This window comes from Colletotrichum lupini, chromosome 1 (genome assembly GCF_023278565.1).
Source record: "Colletotrichum lupini chromosome 1, complete sequence".
Lineage (NCBI taxonomy): Eukaryota > Fungi > Ascomycota > Sordariomycetes > Glomerellales > Glomerellaceae > Colletotrichum > Colletotrichum lupini.
The window spans coordinates 4,444,943-4,464,810 of NC_064672.1; the positions used below are offsets into that span (position 1 = coordinate 4,444,943).

General features: G+C 47.0%; 7 protein-coding genes across 7 annotated transcripts; 4 read left to right on the plus strand and 3 right to left on the minus strand.

Moving 5' to 3' along the window:
• Positions 1 to 3,705: 3,705 nt before the first annotated feature.
• On the minus strand, positions 3,706 to 7,868 carry CLUP02_01333 (uncharacterized protein; the record flags this gene model as incomplete). Its single annotated transcript, XM_049280374.1, has 21 exons — positions 3,706 to 3,769; positions 3,865 to 3,968; positions 4,041 to 4,214; positions 4,279 to 4,402; positions 4,453 to 4,589; positions 4,648 to 4,699; positions 4,917 to 5,089; positions 5,143 to 5,649; positions 5,706 to 5,759; positions 5,842 to 5,919; positions 6,097 to 6,147; positions 6,199 to 6,274; positions 6,312 to 6,418; positions 6,453 to 6,524; positions 6,586 to 6,650; positions 6,704 to 6,734; positions 6,825 to 6,972; positions 7,022 to 7,268; positions 7,629 to 7,672; positions 7,736 to 7,769; positions 7,841 to 7,868. 21 exons carry the CDS (start codon positions 7,866 to 7,868, stop codon positions 3,706 to 3,708), a joined length of 2,370 nt encoding a protein of 789 aa, XP_049136331.1.
• A 1,922-nt stretch (positions 7,869 to 9,790) lies between these two features.
• Positions 9,791 to 11,638, minus strand: CLUP02_01334 (protein kinase; the record flags this gene model as incomplete). The annotated part of the gene is made up of 1 exon (XM_049280375.1): positions 9,791 to 11,638. The coding sequence occupies one exon, from the start codon at positions 11,636 to 11,638 to the stop codon at positions 9,791 to 9,793; it is 1,848 nt and encodes a 615-aa protein (XP_049136332.1).
• Positions 11,639 to 11,994: 356 nt separating this feature from the next.
• Positions 11,995 to 12,375, plus strand: CLUP02_01335 (uncharacterized protein; the record flags this gene model as incomplete). The annotated part of the gene is made up of 1 exon (XM_049280376.1): positions 11,995 to 12,375. The coding sequence occupies one exon, from the start codon at positions 11,995 to 11,997 to the stop codon at positions 12,373 to 12,375; it is 381 nt and encodes a 126-aa protein (XP_049136333.1).
• Positions 12,376 to 13,557: 1,182 nt separating this feature from the next.
• Positions 13,558 to 13,902, plus strand: CLUP02_01336 (uncharacterized protein; the record flags this gene model as incomplete). Its single annotated transcript, XM_049280377.1, has 1 exon — positions 13,558 to 13,902. The coding sequence occupies one exon, from the start codon at positions 13,558 to 13,560 to the stop codon at positions 13,900 to 13,902; it is 345 nt and encodes a 114-aa protein (XP_049136334.1).
• A 102-nt stretch (positions 13,903 to 14,004) lies between these two features.
• On the plus strand, positions 14,005 to 14,262 carry CLUP02_01337 (uncharacterized protein; the record flags this gene model as incomplete). Its single annotated transcript, XM_049280378.1, has 1 exon — positions 14,005 to 14,262. One exon carries the CDS (start codon positions 14,005 to 14,007, stop codon positions 14,260 to 14,262), a length of 258 nt encoding a protein of 85 aa, XP_049136335.1.
• A 161-nt stretch (positions 14,263 to 14,423) lies between these two features.
• On the minus strand, positions 14,424 to 14,764 carry CLUP02_01338 (uncharacterized protein; the record flags this gene model as incomplete). The annotated part of the gene is made up of 2 exons (XM_049280379.1): positions 14,424 to 14,605; positions 14,740 to 14,764. 2 exons carry the CDS (start codon positions 14,762 to 14,764, stop codon positions 14,424 to 14,426), a joined length of 207 nt encoding a protein of 68 aa, XP_049136336.1.
• Positions 14,765 to 17,959: 3,195 nt separating this feature from the next.
• On the plus strand, positions 17,960 to 19,791 carry CLUP02_01339 (uncharacterized protein; the record flags this gene model as incomplete). The annotated part of the gene is made up of 2 exons (XM_049280380.1): positions 17,960 to 18,149; positions 18,386 to 19,791. 2 exons carry the CDS (start codon positions 17,960 to 17,962, stop codon positions 19,789 to 19,791), a joined length of 1,596 nt encoding a protein of 531 aa, XP_049136337.1.
• Positions 19,792 to 19,868: the final 77 nt, after the last annotated feature.

A 19,868-nucleotide genomic window follows, 5' to 3' on the forward strand; every position in this document is an offset into this window, starting at 1 on the left:
GTAAAGGTAATTTACCCCGATTATTTTCTTTATCTAGCTCTTTTATAAACGCTAATATTTAAGTAGGACTCGCCCTATAATAGGCTCGTTTTTTTAAATAAAATAGGGTTAAGTAGTTAACTCTAAATAACTATAGCTCGTTAGTACTAACGGCTTTTTATTAATAGCTAAGCGTCGTTTCGTTAACGTTCCGTTCGTTTCCGTAATTTATTATTACTTATATTAGTTACTCCGTAAAAATAAAAGCTTTAGAATTATAAGAGATTAGGTTATAAATACTTAACTAGCGAGGCTATAATATAAGTATAAATATATTATAAAACTAAAGCTTATAGAGTCCTTCGTAAGGGCTCTACTTTTTAAAAAGTTCTTTTATAATAAGATCCGTGTACTAGTTGCTAAGTTATTAGCGTCCTATTGCCGGCCGCATCCCGAATCTATTATAAATACCTAAGTAATAAGGCCCTTATAAAGTCGTAAGGTACTTACTAATTATAAGTTAAAGTATATGCGCTTAGTTTAGCCTATAAAAGGCCATAACTAACTATATAAAGGCTCCCTTTAAAGTTTAACGTTTTTAATAAAATTATAAAACTTTTATTTATCGTATATTATTATTATATACTTTTTTATCCTTTTTAGCGTTATAGATCCCTATAAGCGTTTATATTTATATATATATACTTATAAGACCTTATAAACAAAAGGATACCCCTATATATCGCTATAATTATATATAAATATTTACACCTTATTTAAAATTTCTTTTTTAGTTTCTTATTTTATATATTACTACTTTCTTAAAATAGTACGACCGCATATTAATCTTTTATTATATTAAACGATAATTATTATAAAATTAAAGAGTAATTAGACTTATAATATAATTATTATATATATTTTTATAGTTTTTAATACTAAAATTATAAAGCGAACTTTCGAACATTAACTTACGAAATAGGACTTATAATAAAAAGAGCGTACGGTCTTTTTTAAGGATCTATTAATTTATATTTAAGAATTATTCTTTTAATAATACTTAAATAATAAAAATATCCTTTTTTAACTCTAATCTAAAGGATTTATAATTACGGCTATAGGATTATTAATACTTCGTTAATAGAATTAGCTTTAGTAATAATAAATACTAAAATAGCTCGTAATTATACGATAACTATTAGAAAAGTTCTTTTTTAATATACTAAAGGTTACTTACCGTACTAAAAGGTACGATAAAAAGTATTTTTATATATAAGTTCGCTAATAGGCTTATATTATTAACCAAAATAAACTATACTTTATATATTATAAAACCTTTTTATAATAAGTTTAAGATCGGTTAAGTAAAATAAGGTACTATTATAAAAGGTTTATAACTCCTAGACTAAATTATATTTAGTTTTTAAATATATATAATAAGCTTTTATTATTTAAATTTAAGATTTATATTAATATTAATATTTATTTACAGTTTATTATATAGTTTTATATAGGGGTTTCTATTTATACGTCCTAGAATATACCTATATAATATCTTACCGTTATTTAATAACGGGGATTTATATTATTATAAGTTCGTTTAGACCGAGGGAAAGAAACCGTTCTTATATTTAATATTTATTACTACTTTTTATAATACCGTTTAATAATAAAAAGTCTAATTATATTCCGTAATTACTAAATCTTTAGTAAAAGTATCTATAATATTAAGATTAAGAGTTAGTAAAATCGTTTTTATTAAAATAGATTAGTATATTAATAAGTAAGTAATATATATCTTAGTATATATAAGTATACTTACGTTTATAAAAATACTTCTAACTACTTAAGTTCTAAGGGCTATTTTATATAAATATACTCTCTAATTAGATTATATTTCTATTTACGTATATACTACTAATTCGTTCTAATTTTATTAACTTTATATAAATTTAGAACTCTTATTAAATTCGTTATTAAAAAGGTCGCCCTTACGTTATTTCTAATTAGCTATAGTAACTATATTATTAACTTACGTTACGAACCGTATAAGACTTTATATAGCTAATTAACTAAGACTAAGTTTAATAACTATTAAACGCTATTTAGAATAGTAATAATCTAGACGTATATTTTCTTTAAGCTACTTTATAAATTTATACCTTAATTATTAAGGGCTCCTTAACTATATTAATTAAAAGTACGAAGTTTAGTAAGGCTAATTATCTTTATTTTAAAGCGTATTAATATCTTCGTATTTATCTAAAGTAATATATACGTAATAAGCTTTAATTAGAAATTATTTTACTTAGTAAATTATAGGGCGGTATTATATAGGTTAAGTAGAGATTAGAAGACTTTAGAATTAATCTTAGAGTATTAAATAGTTTTATAATTATAAGTAATACTAAGGACGAAGAGGAATTATAAATATAATTATAGTTTATTCTAAACTATTTATTAATAAGAATGCTCGTTTTTATCTTTATAATATACTAAGTTATTTATTATTATAAACTTTATCTTCTTATTAAACTATTATAATCTCGTTTTTCTTATTATTTTTATCCTTTTTAACCTTTTTCTTAGCTTTTACTTCTTTCTTAACGATCTTCTTTTTTTACTTAACTAACAATTCTTCTTTAATCTTTATCGTTAGTTTAATATTAATACTTATTAAAAGCCGTATTTTTAGAACATTTTTATACGTCGTTTTGCCTAAAGTTTTAATTATAATTAGCTTTATATAACCTTTTTCCTTTTTTATTAACTAAGGTTTAATAACTAGCGACTTAATTTTAGTTTAAGAAATAATAAAAAGTTAGTAATTTTTTTTTTATATAAAATCGTAGTTTTAAAAAGGAATTTCTCTAAATTTATAACTTTATGCGCTACTTTATAGTATTTTAAAATATCGTAAGGATTTTTTATATTAATTAGAAATACTATCTACTCTATTAAAGGAATTTACTAATTTATTATAAAATATAAAATAATAAATTATATTATATCTTAATATAAAATAAACGTTAAGAAGCGATTAAACTAAACTTTCTTAATAAACTTCTTAATAACTTAGACGTTAATATAAGTTATTACTTAGAAACTATTAAGTTCGTTTTTAAAAAAAGATATGTTATATAATATAATAAGGATATTAATTATTAGTAATTACTTTAGCTCCTTTTTTATTTATTAAATACTTCGTTCCCGCTCTTTTAAGCTTATAAAAAGAGATTTTATTAATATTAAAGCTTATATATTTATATATTCTTATTATATAAAAAAAGCAGAGCTTATATGAGTATTATTATTAATCGGTCGTTTTAAAATAGCTTTATAAAGAGGTATTATAAGGTCGATTAATTTAGTAACGTTTTATATAGAAATTAAAAATTATTATAAATCTATATTATAATATTTATAAGTAAGCTATTAGTTTAATAACTTAAGTAAAAAGTGATTTTTATTTATAAAAAGGTAAAAAGTAGTAATTATTTTTATAATAAAATTATAAAAAAAAAAAAAAACTTTTACGTTGGGGTACGATATTATATAATTTTATATCTTACTATACGGTTTAATATATTATAAAATTAAAATATCTCTTAAGTTATAAATCTCTATAACCCTTATTTATAGGTTATTATACTAATCTAGACCCTATCCTAAGTAGTAGGGTAACCGTAAAATACGATTTCTACTTTAACACATAAAAAAAGTGTTTTAGCAGAGTGCCTCTTGCAGTCTGCCGTAAATGGCTTCCGGATAATGAGTATGACGCAACACTCTGATCGCAGCGTCTCATTGAAAATCCCTCTTGGCCCTACAGTCAGGCAATCGTTGACACGAACCAGGGTAAGCTTAACCCCCGGTCCCGTTCACTGCCTGTGGACCTTATCCGGCGAGGGTTGCAACGGCCACTGCAAAAAAAGATGTGAAAACTCGGGCTTCCGTTTCATTCGAGGAACACCTTGACCGCGAGCCCACTGATCTGAAGAGCAGGGAGTCAGGGAGAGAGTCCGCAGCAAACAGAGAGCGAATTGATGTCACCTGTGGACCCAGGTGTCAGCTTCGTTGCATTGCGGCACCTTGACATCCTGGGCGAATCCGTCGTTGGATCCCTCCGAGGAGCCTCTTGGCCGCATCTTCTCTGCCATTGCCCGTCGTAAGTGGTGCGTCGTAGCATTGAAGAAGGTGGCACGCCGCAGAGAGTTGATGCAATGGGCTGTCAGCTGCATCAAGTGTGAACGTTTGCATTCACTTGCGGCGCACCCCGCCGCGTGTTGCTCATCCAACAGGGGCAATGACAACACGACGAAATAAAGCAATGCGAAGCCCATAGGAGCTTTCTTGTTTGTATCGCGGCGATAAAATGGGTTTGTCGATGAAGAAATCTGCCATGGCGACGAGGCTCCAGCAACTGACCGTCTCAGTGAGACATGCATTTGATACCACTGTCGATAATCTCACCATGGCCTTTCCATCTCGTTTGGAAAGTTGTCAGAACATTTATTTGCAAGCAGCACAAAAGCTCCCTTCTGGCCGGCACCCTGCATGGGCTGAAACATGAAAGGAAACCCCCTCGTCGCTCCATCAACAAGCTCGACCTGAGTTTCCCCCGCCTGCCTCCGCGGTATCCGTGAAAGTTATTGGCAGCTCAAGTACCCATACGGAGTTTCCGTACAGATTGACGAAGGCGGGGTGTTGCTGCTCGACACTTGAGAGCCATCAGCATCTGATGGGCAGACAACGAGGCCAGCGGGGAATAGTAGGGGTCTAACGCGCAAACCAGTTGCCAAGCAAACGCCGCGCGCCCATCAAAAAAACGACGGGCGATCTGCTCTCTCGGTCTGGGCGAAGATAAGGGCAGTAACACCTCACTTCCAGAATAAGGCTAGGTTAGCCTCTCAGAATCCCATCCCATCGCTCGGCACTCGAATCGCTTGGCTTTTGTCCTCGCACCTCGTCCAGACAGACGACAAGAGAAGCCAATGGTGCGGGGAGCTAAGCCACCGTAGTCGGCCAGTTCTACACCGACGAGTCCAATTTTGAGACGGCTTCGGCGCGTTGACCCGAAGACGTCGCGGCCACGCTTTTCCCCGGCCACCTTTCAAGGTGAAGCCAAATGCAGCCAACAAGCACACTATGCGAAGCAAAAACCTCGGGTGTGTCTCTCTCGCCGTGTCGCTCGCCTAAATGCAACATGGAAGCCTGCGCATTCGGCATGTTCCAGAGAGGTACGGAGTAGATCCTCAACCCACCTCCACCTCCGGTCCCCGCATGCCATGCCATGCCCACCAACAAGCGACGAATCCCAGCTGCAACTCTGAGGTTGCAACTTGCGAGTCTGCCTACCCACCTAGGTAGTCGAGCATCGAACTGCCCCTCCCCTGGTTCAGCGGCAACGCGAAACGGGGGTTGACGTCTGCTTCCCGCAAAGCCACCAAGTGGTCGCAGCAGAGTTATTTGGGGTGGTTCCCGGCTGTGGCCTTGAACTTTTTTTTCTTCGTTCGTCTTGAGTAGGTCGCCAGGGAGAAGATGTGACGCCTGTGCAACGTGGTTCTGGTTCGTAGTTGACGGAAAAGCACTGGTCGTTATCCCTTCTCTGTCGCTGTCGGCCCTTGCCGTAAGGTCTCTTATTTTCATGTATTGGACCTCGGAAGGGCACTTTAGAACAGTTCTAGAGACATTGAATAAGGTAAGGGTAGATGTCTAAAGTGTACCGATCTTTGGTTTCTCCTAGTCCGCAGGGAGGGCGGGTACAGATTCATCCCAGACTTGGCGATTGTGCATCAACCGCCCGTACTGTATGGTGTAGGTCCGTCGAGGTTCTCAGTCATGACACGGTGTGAACTTTACCTGGCGCTTTCTCTTTTCAGATCGTACATCGAGTACAGATGTGACAGACATTGAGATGAGCCCAGTTGCAGAGGGAAGCTACTGATCAGCTCGTGTGACTATGAACCTTGAACGATCAGCATTGAACGGTCTGCTTTTGCGATGGAATTTGTCGATGACTGTCCTAGGTGTTCTTACATAGATACCAACGACGACATATCCCCTTCTACCTCAATTCTAGAAGGCAATGAGCCTGCTTATTGGGTGTTCCGTCACCTTTTCTCGCTTCGACGTTGTCCGAAATATGCGCTGCTCCGTCAACTCGACCTACAAGCGTTCCCTCGTGGATTCTTTATGGAAAGTTAAAGATGCCTGGACATTCGCCGCCTCAAGAACCTCACGATGGAGAGATTCCTTCAGCAGCCTTGCGATGTCTTCATTATTTTGATCCTCTCTATGAGACTCCGCGGCAACGATTGACCAAGGAGAACAGTAGAGCTCTCTGAACAAGCCAGGAGCCGTAGGCATGCTCCTCCTGTACCACTAAAGACTCATTGGGTAGCAATGAATTGTGAACTGAGGAGACCAGAGCAACCGCCTGCCCCAGCAGGTCAGATTTGGACAAGTCTCACCTCAAACGGGCTAGTTTCGGAGAAGACTCTTTGAGCTAACCGCTCATTCTCTCTACCTTTCGTGCAACTCCGCTATTTTGACATTGAAGAAGATGGTAAAGTAAGATGTTACCACTTTCTCGAGGGCCCTTACGTTGTTCGCATGAGTATCCATCAACGGCAGTGGGCCGGAATGTCTAAGGAAGTTTATAGCATGATCTAGATGATGAGGTAGCTAGACGGGGCTAAGAGTATGTCCTCCACGGAGCAACCTTCACCGATTTTCTCTTGTAGATCATCATACTGTCTATCGGGGCGAATGTTTACATTTCGTTCATCAACAAGCAATGCTTGCCAGAGAACCACTCAAAAAGGTCTGTCGAGGATGTTTACGTCGTCAAAGACCCGCCATCGTACGTCCGAAAACAACGTTGGGCAGAACCAAGCCAAGAAGGGTTCACTTGCTATAACTGTTGAATGCTTCGCCGCGTGAGAGACCGGAATTTGAAGAGAAAATCTTCTCACGGCTTCATATAGCAAGCTGAGCTCATGATCGGGAACTGAAACCCTCTCATGGGTGTATTACTTACGCTGTCGTGAGGAGCAACAGACGGCTCACTTCTTGATACATCAACAGATATAACAGCCGCACGACGAGATCTTTGTGAATTTTGATATCGGAAGATGACGAGCCCCACGCTGGCGTGAAACAGGTTGGTTCAAGCAGTCGCCATGTTTCGATCTTGCCGGTCGTGTCGAAGACGGAGTTCGGGGTCGAATACAGACATGTCGTCTTTGGGTAGGCTGATTCAGTCGGGTCTCTAGCAGCATTCTCTTCTCATGCCGTCCGTTCCAAGAATCCCCTCTTACGATTGTAACGAATGGTCGTTTGATCTGGCAGGCGGGATTGTATTTGGTCCTCCTGGAAAGGTTATAGAACGCGTATCTCACAAGTGTAACTAGATACCCGAGAAGTACAAGTCCACAAGAGACTGGACTAACAACGGGAATTTGTTGTATGTAAAGACTTGTAAAGACTCTTCGGCAATATAAAAACTCCATATTCAAGGAACCTGGCGTTATTCTCATGCGATAGATGGACGACCTTCTAAGTTATATACAAGCCACTGTGTGTCAACCTTGAACAACTGGAGCATGAATAAGTTCATTCTGCATCTCTCAGCCGCTATAATTAACCATCAGAGTGACTGGTCCGGGAGAACAGATCGACTTCCGAGCACCTAGAACATCAGAGTCACCACCCGCATGTGCACGACCATGATAGAGCCGGACTTGAGGCAAACGCGTTGCCCTTCTTCTCCAGACAGTTGTGCTGAACTTGTCGCAATTTAGCGCTGCTACCTAAAGTCTATGTAAGAACATGAAGATCCTCCTAAATCTAGTGGCACTCGAGGCCAAGACGGACTGACCTAGCATTTCCAAACTTCTCTCATGACATCGAATCCCTTCACCCATCCGTGAGAGATGGCCACCATACGGGACGCTACTCTTCGTTGAACAGAAAACAGGGCAGAAAGAATCAGTTCAAATAGACTCAATGCAGGTAGGTACATGGTTTCATTGCCGTCAAGAAACAATTGCATCACGCGCGCTTCCCCCTTCCCCGTGATTCATCTCTCTCGGCAGCTCACCGCAGCTATGTAAATCGGGACCATTGAGTTCCCTAGCCAGTCTCTACAGAGAAGTAAATGTATCCCCAACGTCTACCCAAATCTCGCAAGCAGCGTCGAGTGGTCAAGACCTCTCGGCCTAGTTCATCCCGGAGAACTTGTCAATGACACCAGGCTTCAACTTGTATCAAAAACTCGGAAACGACCTTTCTGTGGAGGTTGACACAAAACAAACACGACCAGACAAGCTTCGAAGTAAACAACAGAAAGGAGGAGGCACAAACGTAAACATGTTCATACAAACCGAGTCACGCACAAAGATATCCGTAGGTCGACCTGTGAACCCAAACCCGGCGAGCAGCACACGAGCATCATTCCCAAGCTCATGAACAACACCAAACCTCAAGACCAGGTTCAGGAGAAACCATGTGGCATTCCACCCGAACACAACCGAAATCCTAATCTGTACGAATAACTAGGCACCTCGCCGTCCCATAAAGAACCGGTCGTCGTGCCATTTCAACCGTCAAAAAGCATTCACTCAATGTCCCCCGCATGTGTTTGTCTTTTGAGTTTCCCTCTTTCAAAACGCGGGGTTCATCCGCCTCGCAGGGATGAGCTGCGTCAGCAGCAGGAGCAGGAGCAGGAACAGCAGTGCACCTCGTAGTACCCGGAATACCTTGGACAGAGCAGCTTGGAAATTCCCATCAACCCATTGCGTAGATTTCTCGTCCTTCGGGGAGTCCACAGACGAACCAACGAGCGTGCCAGGCTGCTACCTACATGAGCCACCTCATTGCAATTTGCTGTTAAAGCCAGTACCGTACTTTGTAGTGTTGCAGCAGCAGCTCGTGCGGCACGCCGCCGCCGCCATCGCCCCCAACACCCCCAAAAGGAATAAGGTGGGAGAAAGCCTCACTTCAAAACCTAGTACCTTACCACGCCTGCGCGCTTACCTACCTTACTCCTCGCGCTCCTCCTCCTCACAGCCCGTGAGACCCCCCCTGCTGGAAAAAAAGCCTCTTTGGAATTCCGTTTGTCATGTAAACTGCCCATTCGACGAATACACGGCCATCACGTAACCGGTGGCACGAATAATGCCATTTCTCGCCCATTCAATCAGCGGAATTTACCCTATTGATGGGCAAAGCTATTGCTAGCAAGCTCCTTACGTACAAAAAGGGACCACTTCGTCCCCTCCCTCGCTCGCGGTCGTTTCCCATCCCCGCGCTATTCATTCTTTTCTCCATCTTTTGCCCCCGCCCTCCCTATAGCACCTTGGCTCTCGCTGTTCATGGCTCGGCTCGGAACCCGCACAGTCGAAAGAAACCATTGGACCATTCGACAATTACAAAGATGTACGGGTATATGATTTCAATATCGAATCTTCATTCCTATTTCGGCTTCTCTTTTTTTCGACTATGGTTGGGCTTGCTTTGTATGCAGACCCATTTGCGATGGGCAATTGCGGCAGAGGTATCGCTGAGCAACAAAGACGAGAGTAAAAAAAAATCACCATCAAAACATCTCGTGTCATGACCATTCGAGCGCGCATTCCCCGCACTTCTCTATCTCGTATTGAGATTCTGATGCAAAACCCCAGGCGGTATGGTGTGTGGTATCGATATCGGGACCGCGCCAACACAATGGGGAAAAAAAGTTTGAATATCGCTCATGAGCTGTTGTACCTCGCCCACACATTCGGGCTTCGCGTCGAGGCTCCGTGTCTCAATACACCGGAGCTTGGTCGCTACGTCCGCCCTGGACACCGGGGCTCGAGTCCCACGGCCCGGGCGATCGTACCGGCGGTACCCGGATGTTCCGAATAGCAGTGAACCCGGGCCCGAGGTCTCGGTCTTGATCGCTGCTTGCCGCACTACTCATCCCGCTGTTATTCGACATACCGCCGCTGCTGTTCGTTCTCGAATGGGATAACCCTCTCGGACTGATGCTTCCAATGCTCTCACTGCCACGTCGCGGCAGTTGCGGTATTGAGTTCTGTCGGATAGGCTGCGGCATGAGTTCGGCATTGGGGCTGATGGGCTGTATGCGCAAGTGCGACATGCCAAAGTCCCAGCCGCCGTATTGATGAACACAGTGAGGCTCCTTAATGTCGCAGTATTTGGTCAACAACTGGTACACTTGTGTTTGCACCTCGGCAGCTGAGGGTCGATCCATCGGATTCGCCGACAGCATACGGGCAACAATGTGCATTAAGGGTACGATGCCTCGGAACACGAGGCCTCCATCGGATTCGGAGACCTTCTTTGACGCCTCCTTTGCTAGTGTCGACATCCAGGACTCGACCTGTCCGAGGTTCTTGTGAAATGACGAATCCAACACAGCACCACCACGACCGGGGGTCTTGTGCTTGGCAGCACGGTGTGCGGCAAAACTTTTTGTTGTCTTTTTGACGAGGAAGCTCATCAGGTCCAAGATGACACAGCCAAGCGAGAAGATGTCGGCGGCTTGCGGGTTCAGATGTGGGTTGGGCGTGTTCAGCATCGCATTTGGGCTACCCGGGTTATCACTCCTTGGGATGGAGAAGTTGGTGTGCGTCTCCGGAGACGTCGATATAGCCATCGTCGCCATACGACCCAAAGGACTCGTTGGACCGCCTGTCGGGCGAAACCATTGTTCCGGGGCTGCGTAGTCGTATGACTCCCGGTCAAACGAATTCTTGTCCGTGTAACCGGCTAAAACCTCGGCGTTTAGTCTCGTGAAATCCGAGTAAAAGATGTGGAGCTGACTGGTGAAGAGTATAGATGAAGGTTTGATGTTCCCGTGGCATAGCCTTCTACTATGAAGGTAGGCGAGGGTGTCAGCGAGACAAAGGATCCAGTTCATAATCGTCCGTCTCCGCTCCTTCTTTGACAGATTCTTAAAGGTGGATGGCGTATTGCCAAAGAAAGACTTCAGGTTGGAATCGGTAGCAGGTGTGAAGAGGACGTATGCCGCTCCGACCTGCGTGTATGAAGCGTAATACGATACCAAGTGGTCATTCTGGATCCCCCTGATGCTATTGATGATCTCGACGAACTCGCCTTTGGAGAGCTGGCCGAACCCGTTCCCCAGTGGGATGCGGCGTCGGTAAAAGACTGTACCGGGACAGTTGGGGAGGACGACCTTGTCTACTGAGGTATTCCCCGCCGGTCTGCGCTCGATGATCTCGAGAGGAACAATTTCGTACTCGTTAAAGACGACGTGGTCGCCTCGTTGGAAGGGCTTCAGCAGATAGGTGAACTGGCGAGAAAAAAACTTGCGCTCAATCTTGTCGTCCCTTTGAGCCGTCAACCTAAGCCGCTCGACATGCTCGGAAGATATGGGCAGGTCATGGTCGTCCCATGAGTCGTCGACGATACCGAAGATCTGATCTGGGATCTTGAGGTCGACGAGAATCAAGAAGATGCGCTTGGCCTTGTTGTTGATCCAGTCCCAATACGTCTCATCCGTCAAACCATCACCAAAAGCTAGTGGCTGGCTTAGGCGCTCAATCTCCTCTGGTAAGAGGTACTGACAGACGAACTGTCTCGTGACAGTAGCGTCAATCTTTGATGCATCCCACCACTGACCCATGGTGCCCGTTGTCCAAAAATCCAGAGGTTGGTCTCGTGAGGGCTGTTCAGCCTTGCGGAGACGTCGGGTCAGCCGCGTATAGCTGGCTCACGGGCTCGATGTTCCACTTGGAGGTTTTTTTTTGGCGTGTCCTGGGTTGCTTCGCGCAGTTGCTGGCCCCCTGAAATGCGATGACGTGCCTGCCGTCTAGGACGCTGGCGATACAGGCTGCATTACCGCGTGCCTCAAAGCCCGTTTCTGGGGGGGGGGAGAAGCAGCCGGAGGTCGGGATGTGGGAGCTGAAAGCTGAGAGCTGAGAGCTGCGAGCTGCAAAAATAGGTCCAGCAAAAAGAGATTATTGGGAGTGTGTGAGGTTTATGTTTGAGACGAAGCAGATCAGATTGGTACTGGACGGGAACGGAATTATTTTCATGGGGTCAGAGGAAGTGTCGGGTTGGTGGTCAGTTCCATGTCGAGTCCGTCCGTCCACGTCTGCTTCCATGTTTGGGCACCCTCAGTTAAAGAGAGAAGCAGCTTACCCTTACCTTTGGCTTTCGCGGCAGCCCTTGTACCGCGTCTCGCAAAGACGTAAGCAGAGGTACTTTGGTCCCCGTTCTCAATGGGCAAATGGGGCCCCAACACTCGTCTACAATTGCCCAGTATCAGCAAGTCCACACACCCAGGATGGGGCGTTTTTGGCTTTTGCCTTTGGGGACGCAGCGGGCGGCATAGCGGGGGCAAGGTTGGCAACACACTAGTAACAGAAGGCGAAGAAGGCCCCGGCGTACGGCTTGCGGGCGCAAGCGCGGTTGCATGAGCCATCAGTCTCATTCTCGCGTGCCCTCGCCCCGTCTGCGTCTTCCAGTTGGAGAAGGGGGGGAACGAGGTCTGCGGGACGGCTTGTACCTGTACCTGTACCTGTACTTGTACGAAGCACCCGAACCCTGTCCCCTACTCATAAGCCTGCCGCTGCCGTGGCCATTGTAGACGGTGATGGTACATTCGAGGTGCCCGTCGAGGTGCCCGGTGAGATATCTCCCCTGGCCCTGACTCTCCTAAAGTTGCGTTTACTTTGCCGGCACTCTCGTGATGGGGAACTCTGAGCTTGTGGCTCGCATGACGTGGTAAGCTCATTGGCCGGTCTGGCGGCGAGATAAGAAAACCTTCGAGTCCGAGAGTGATGGTTGTCCCATATGATACGGATCAGTAGCCATCTCTTCTGTATTAGTTAGTTAACCTTGGCCCGTCGTCTATTCGGCAAAAAGCGCCAAATTCGCTCTGGCAGCCTGACAGGCACGCTTTTCAAGTTCGCTGGCGGGATGCCGCACGCACCCGGAGTGCATGGCATCGTACATTGCAAGTCAGCACTTGCTGCACGGGGGCTTGCCTTTTCTTGCTGTTACACTGCTTCGTCCACAGCGCATCGTGGCCGATTCCCCATGCCGTGCGGGTGAACAATGAAGGCATTCTTGGCGTGCGTTGGCGTCGACTGAATGTATGTTGAATGCACGCGACATCAACGATGCTCGTCGCATCAGGTCATCGCGCAGCCAGCTCGCTCCCTGACTCTCGCACCTCGCACCTCGCAGGCTCGCATATCGTAGGCTCGTACTCAAGACCCTGAGGGGGACCCCTCTATCAGGGGTCACTGGCCAACGTCATGGCTCGCAGCGTACAGCGTGGGCGAAGGTGGGGTATCCCCAAGGACGTACTGCAGTTGGTAGGGGTCGACGAGAAAGACCCCCACTCTGAGAGCATATCTTTTTTCCAACGTTGAGCTTCAGACGTGTTCGTGGCTTGGATGCGGTCGCTGCGTCCGCCTTGAAAGATGGGCAGTATCATACATCGTTGCGCGACAAGAAGCGAGGATGGCAGAAATTCGATAGGGCGTACGGTATGCTCCGTACGTGACCTGATCTCACCTGTCTTGGAGGGGAAATATGCTCGCAGACTCCGTGAACAGGCTTCGGGGAGCCAACAGACAAATAGGAGCACTGCACTGCGCAGACGAGCGGGCGTTTTCAAAGTCTGGCCGCCGGGAGGGCGGCGGTACAACCGGTGGGCACCGGCAGGCTGGCTCATTGCCAGGCAAGAAGCAGGCCGCGAGCCAGGATTTCCCAACTGATTCCTTCAACCCACACACTCTCCTGCGCGAGCCCCCGGTTCAATTAGGCTCCCCGGCACCAACAGGAGGTTCCATCGATCGGCGACTGTCGAATAATAATGGACGGGTTGGGACACAGAGATCAATGGTTAGTGTCGAGGGAGGCACGGGAGGGTCGTAGTGTGCCGTTTTGGGTATGCTTTTTTGGGCATTTTGGTCGTAGAAGCTCGAGAGCACCAGGCGCTTGGATACTCGCTGTCTTGGCTAAACCCTGCATCGTGCCATGCCATGTCTGATCACAGCAGATTCCGGGGCAGCACACGAGCTGTTGAAGGAGTCGTTCTGCGGTGTTGTTATCGAGAAAGTGCCCGTATATCCGCAAGGTAGTGTACGGATATTCTGCTGCACCAGGAGGGACGTTGCGGGCAACAAGGCAGGCGAAGTGCAGATTCTCTATTGGAGTATCAGCATGAGCATGAGCATGAGCATGCCCCCGGCCTCTGCTCATCACGATTCACCCGGCGGTACCATGTTCGTTTGATAACCATCGAGTGTCTCTAGGCTTGCTTGATTGGATGCTGAAGCGGGAGAGATGACATGACTGGTGTCCAAGTTGCGGTCGGTAGCGAAGGATTGTGATGCAGAAGTGAATTGCCAGGATGAGAGTCGGAGTGCCAGGCTCTTGACGTCCGCCGGCCGGTTTCAGTGGAGAGAGTAGAGGTCGGCTCGCGAGACGGGAAGAGGAATGGAAGGAACGGTGGGAGCGGCGGGGGGAGGTCCAGACGGAAGCTGCTGCTGCTGCTGCTCTTGCTGCAAGGTCACAATGGAAGGTGCGAGCTGGAATGCAGTGGTGGGGTCGGACTTGCTCCGCGTGCGTTCCTCAACTGAGCGGGAGGGGGACGAAAGTACCGGTACTTCGCTTACCTCCAGACAGCCATACTGGCTTAGGGCACCTTGGACCTTATGTAAAGGAAGCCGGAATTGCTGGATATCTCCTCCAGAAGACAAGAGCACTCACCCATATCGCGACAGCGGCCTGACATGGATGGGACTGAGCCGAGTTGGCGCTTGACAGTTATTGGTAATCACGGTCGCCAGATCTGTCCCAGGCTCTCGGAGTGGCCCTGGGCCCGCTTTTGAGCCATCTCAACTTCTCCTCTCACTCGATATAAGAGATGTTTAACTCAGGAAACAGAATTGGACAACAGCCTGGAATACCAAGATCGACGCACTCATTGCCCTCCCACACTCACTTCACTTACTACGACCCTTTCACTGGCGACTGTAGACTACATGTATGCTCTTCCACATGCTCGTCGACGCTCACCCTAGTGGCGATCCCCCGGATTACTCGACATTTGCCGTATGTCTACGCTTGCTTTACAGGCTGTCATTTCTCTCTTCACGATGATTGAATCAGTCCACGAACTCTTGCTCGTGTTCACCTTTCATTGCCCAGCAAACCGTTGCCTTGGCGGGACGCACAAAAGCACTCTCTGTGTACCTTAAAAATAGGTTACCGGCCTTCCTACGAATAGATTGTGTCCACTCAAGGATCCGGGCGAGACTCTTTCGCGCCCGCAGAGCTAGGCCCGCAAACGTCTCTCCCTGCACCATCCTCATCTGACATCTGACAAACTAATGAGTTGCAACGAGTATCCGTACATGTAGCCCGAGAGTTTAATGTACCCTGCGGTGACTGCCTGTGGCCAGGGTTGGAAATTAGTCTAGTCTAGTCTAGTATGGCCTGGACTAATACTAGGCTAGTCTAGTACGGCCTGGACTAATACTAGACTAGTATAGTACGGCTTAGACTAATACTATACTAGACTAGTATTAGTATACTAATTAGTATATATTAAAAAAACCATTAATAAATCTATAATTAATAATTAATTATAAGTATTAGTATAAATCAAAATAAAACTACCAAAACCTTTTTTTATATAGCTTTAAAAGCTTAAAAATTATTATTTAAATAAAATATTCATAAAATACTAATTATTTATTGAAATTTTCAAGAATTTAAAAATTAAATAATAAATATTTTTTAATTAAATAGTTTGACTTATATTTACTATAGATATTTTTTATTATATTTTTTAGAATTTTTTTAGAATTAATTATAACTAATATTTAAATTTTTAAAAATAGTAATAAAATTACTATAAATAGTATATTTTATACTAATTAGTATACTATTAGTATACTAATACTAGTCTAGTCTAGTATTAGCTATACTAATACTAGTCTAGTATCTTAAAAGGTGGACTAATACTAGACTTACTAGTGATAGACTAGACTAATACTAAATACTAGTAGTATTTTTTCCAACCCTGCCTGTGGCCGACCCAAGCTTCCTTATTACCTCGCATGCTGCAAGGTGCCCATTTGTTGCACTAGCAGTCCAGCAATCAGCCTCGGAGTCTGTTGCTCTCAAGGCCAAGGGCTAGGCCGGGCCTGAAAGTTTTACCGGGGCTCAGTGTCGATACAGCCATGCCTCGCAAACTCAACACAGATTCCAAAGGGACTAGGATCTAATAAGAAGAGAGCATATCTTCTTGACATTTCGGCGAGATGCTTCATTCATGTACGAGCAACTCAGAGGTGCGCCATGCTACCTCTAGCCAAGCAAAGACTTGGTCGCTCGCTTGGCGGGGCTCCAACGAAAGCCACCCAAAAAAAAAGTCGACTCTCTCGATCACACCTCTATTGGCCCGCCGCAAGTCTTGGAAAACGAAAGAAACGGGCGCTGGTGATGGTGAGTGTGTCACCGGCAAGCCATTCGGTCCATACCACAAAGGTCGCAAAACCCACGCGACATGACGTGCCTTATCACGCTACACAATCGATTAGATGTTTATATTATGAGATTGAGTGAGAAATTCTCTATCATGGACCAAAGACGGTTGTCGAGATCTGTGAAGCTCAAAGCTACTTCCGAAGCCAAGGTCTCACGGTCAAGGACTCAATGTACAACATCCTCGTGTACTCGAGCTCACTATCTATTGGCTGCGGTGGGTACTTATCCAGCAACAGCAACAGCAACTCTTCGGTCACCCGAAATGGCCAAGCGTGCAGAGGAAGTCCGGAGAACCGTGTTGATCTGAAGTTGAAACTTCGGATCACACCTCAATGATTAATGATTGCAAAGCAGCATACTCCGTACTAAGGTTGACATTGCGACGGAGTTACGGAGGTTTGCTCGGCTTCCTTGAAGCGAACACCTGAACATTTGAAGCGGCGCGTAAAGGATTGAGATACCTATCCATCTACCTAAGAGCCAAAGGTGACCTCCACTTGATTTTGCGCCATCTGAGTACATCAAAGGTACGTAAAGCACGTTTCCGAAAGACCTTACTTGCCTACATCTCGACTCGTCCCAGGTTGCGGATGTGTCTGCCGAGCAAAGGGCACGGCGACAAACCAACGTTGAAACTTTGCAATTCTGTGTTTAATCCAAAATCTAGAGTTATGGGCCCTGGTCTGGTCATGAGTCCTGTCCAAGGTCCCTTTCGCAGTCCCAGCTCCGCCGTCCTACACCAGCTTCATTTTCTGAATTGAAATTGTCGCAATTTCCCCTTTACAGAACCTGGTGTCTATAACAACCCCCACACAAAGCCACAGCACTCCAAGAGACTCACTCGGTTATCCCAAAGATGACGACGTCTGAGCGGCTCCTCATTCCGCTGCGCAAATGATCAGTGCTTCGCGGTGGAGGGCGGTGAACAGCTGCCGAGTTTCGGATTCGCGGAGTGTTGAAGCTGACTGGTTCGGGCGATAGATGCGGCCCTCCCCGCCTGGCCCGTGAGATAAGATGATACTTTGTCTCGGTGCCCGCATCACATACACCACTAAGTATCCCCGAAACAGTTGGCGGATGCGTGGGGCCCGGGTGACAAAGTGCCCCGCAAAGCCCCAAGCTTCCGGACCCAGGGAGGACTGGAGGCTACGACATCTCAACTCTAAACACGTAACGTGGCTGGCATCCCGCTGTTAGGGAATCTCGGAGCATCGCCATCACCTACCCTCTTACGCCTCCCATCCTCCATTCGCCTTCGACCGACGGTGCCGAGACGCACTCCGCAGCATGGCCTCTTGAAAGGCATTTTCAGATTCTCCTTTGCATTCTCTTCGACACTTTGCGACAGGTTTAATGACAAAATAAAGACCCGACAGACAGGACACACACGCACACCCCCAAACACTAACCTTTTTGGCGTGGATCTACCGCCAAAATGCCCGACTCAATCGATGCTCCGCTGATGGCCGGCCGACAGGACCGAGACGACGAGCTTGACTACCGGGACGCGGAAGAGGAGGCCGACGTGCTACCAGCGTCCATGAAGCATGCACGCCAATCGGGCCCGAGTCTTTTCGTATGGCTTCTCACATTTGCTGCCGGCATCAGTGGATTGCTCTTTGGATGTGAGTCTCGGCGCCCCCTCCCCCACCGCCCCCCTCCCCCCCCCCCCCCCCCTCCCCACCCCGTACCACACAGTCCACCCACCCACCGCCATCACCCCAAAGCCGACAGGACCCACTCCCCACAAAACAGCCCACCCACCACCCCGCCCATACCCCCAAACCCCCCCGACCCCCCCCCCCAATTCTACCGTTCATGAGACAAGAAGAATAGGCAAATGCTAAACCCCTTTGCGCAGATGATACGGGCGTAATATCAGCAACGCTCGTCAAGATCGACACCTCCCTATCGAACCGAGTCCTAACGACATTCGACAAGTCCATCATCACTTCCAGCACCGCCCTCTTCGCCCTCCTCGTCTCCCCCTTTTCCTCCATCGTCGCCGACGCGCTGGGCCGCAAGCGCGTCATCTTCGTCGCCGACATCCTCTTCATCCTCGGCGCCCTGATGCAGGCCTGGGCCGGCACCGTCACCTCCATGGTCATTGGGCGATCCATCGTCGGCCTGGCTGTCGGCGCCGCCAGCTTCGTCGTGCCCCTGTACATCGCCGAGCTGGCGCCCGCTAGCCACCGCGGCCGTCTCGTGACGATGAACGTCCTTTTCATCACGCTGGGTCAGGTAGTCGCCTACATCATCGGCTGGGCGTTCGCCGAGTACGGTGACCAGTCGACGGGGTGGCGCTGGATGGTCGGTCTCGGGGCGCTCCCGGCGGCGCTGCAGTGCTCGATCCTCGCCCTCATGCCCGAGTCCCCGCGCTGGCTCGTCATGGTGGGCCAGTCGCTCAAGGCCAAGAAGGTCGTCGAGAGGGTGCTGGGAAACACGGTCGGCGGCATGAGGAACGCCGAGGCGGTCATCAAGGAGATTGAGATTGAGATCAGGGAGGAGAGGGAGGTCATGAGGCGTGAGGGTTCGCCGCGCATGGAGTGGTGGGGAGGCTGGCAGGAGCTGTTCTCCGTCGGGAGAAACAAGCGCGCGCTGGTCATCACCTGCCTGCTCCAGGGCCTCCAGCAACTGTGCGGTTTCAACTCGCTCATGTATTTCTCGGCGACCATTTTCAAGATGGTGGGGTTCGGCACGCCCACCCTCACCGCCATGAGCGTCGCCGTCACAAACTTCATCTTCACGGTCGCGGCGCTGTGCCTCATCGACCGCATCGGCCGACGCAAGATTCTGCTCTACTCCCTGCCGTTTATGATTGCGGGCCTGATGCTCTCGGCATACGGCTTCTCCTTTGTCGACCTGCGGCCCGAAACGGCGGCAGCCTCGGAGGGCGGCACCGGCGAGGGAGCGGGCACGGACAGGGGCGCGGCGGTGCTGATCCTCGTCAGCATCATGGGCTACGTCGCGGCGTACGCGCTGGGTCTGGGCAACGTCCCCTGGATGCAGAGCGAGCTGTTCCCGCTCGCGGTACGGTCGATCGGCAGCGGCGTCTCGACGGCGACCAACTGGGGCGCCAATTTCGTCGTCGGCCTGACGTTCCTCCCACTCATGGACGCTCTGAGCCCGTCGTGGACATTTGTGCTCTACGCGCTCGTGTGTCTAGTTGGGTACGGGCTCATCTGGCGCATCTACCCCGAGACGTCGGGGTTGAGTCTCGAGGAGGCGACGAATCTGCTAGAGAACGGATGGGGCGTCCGACGATAGCCTCGAGTTGCCGGCGACCCTCTGGCATGCCGCATGGTGCCCATGGTGTGCAATTGTGCATATGGGAATCCTTGATT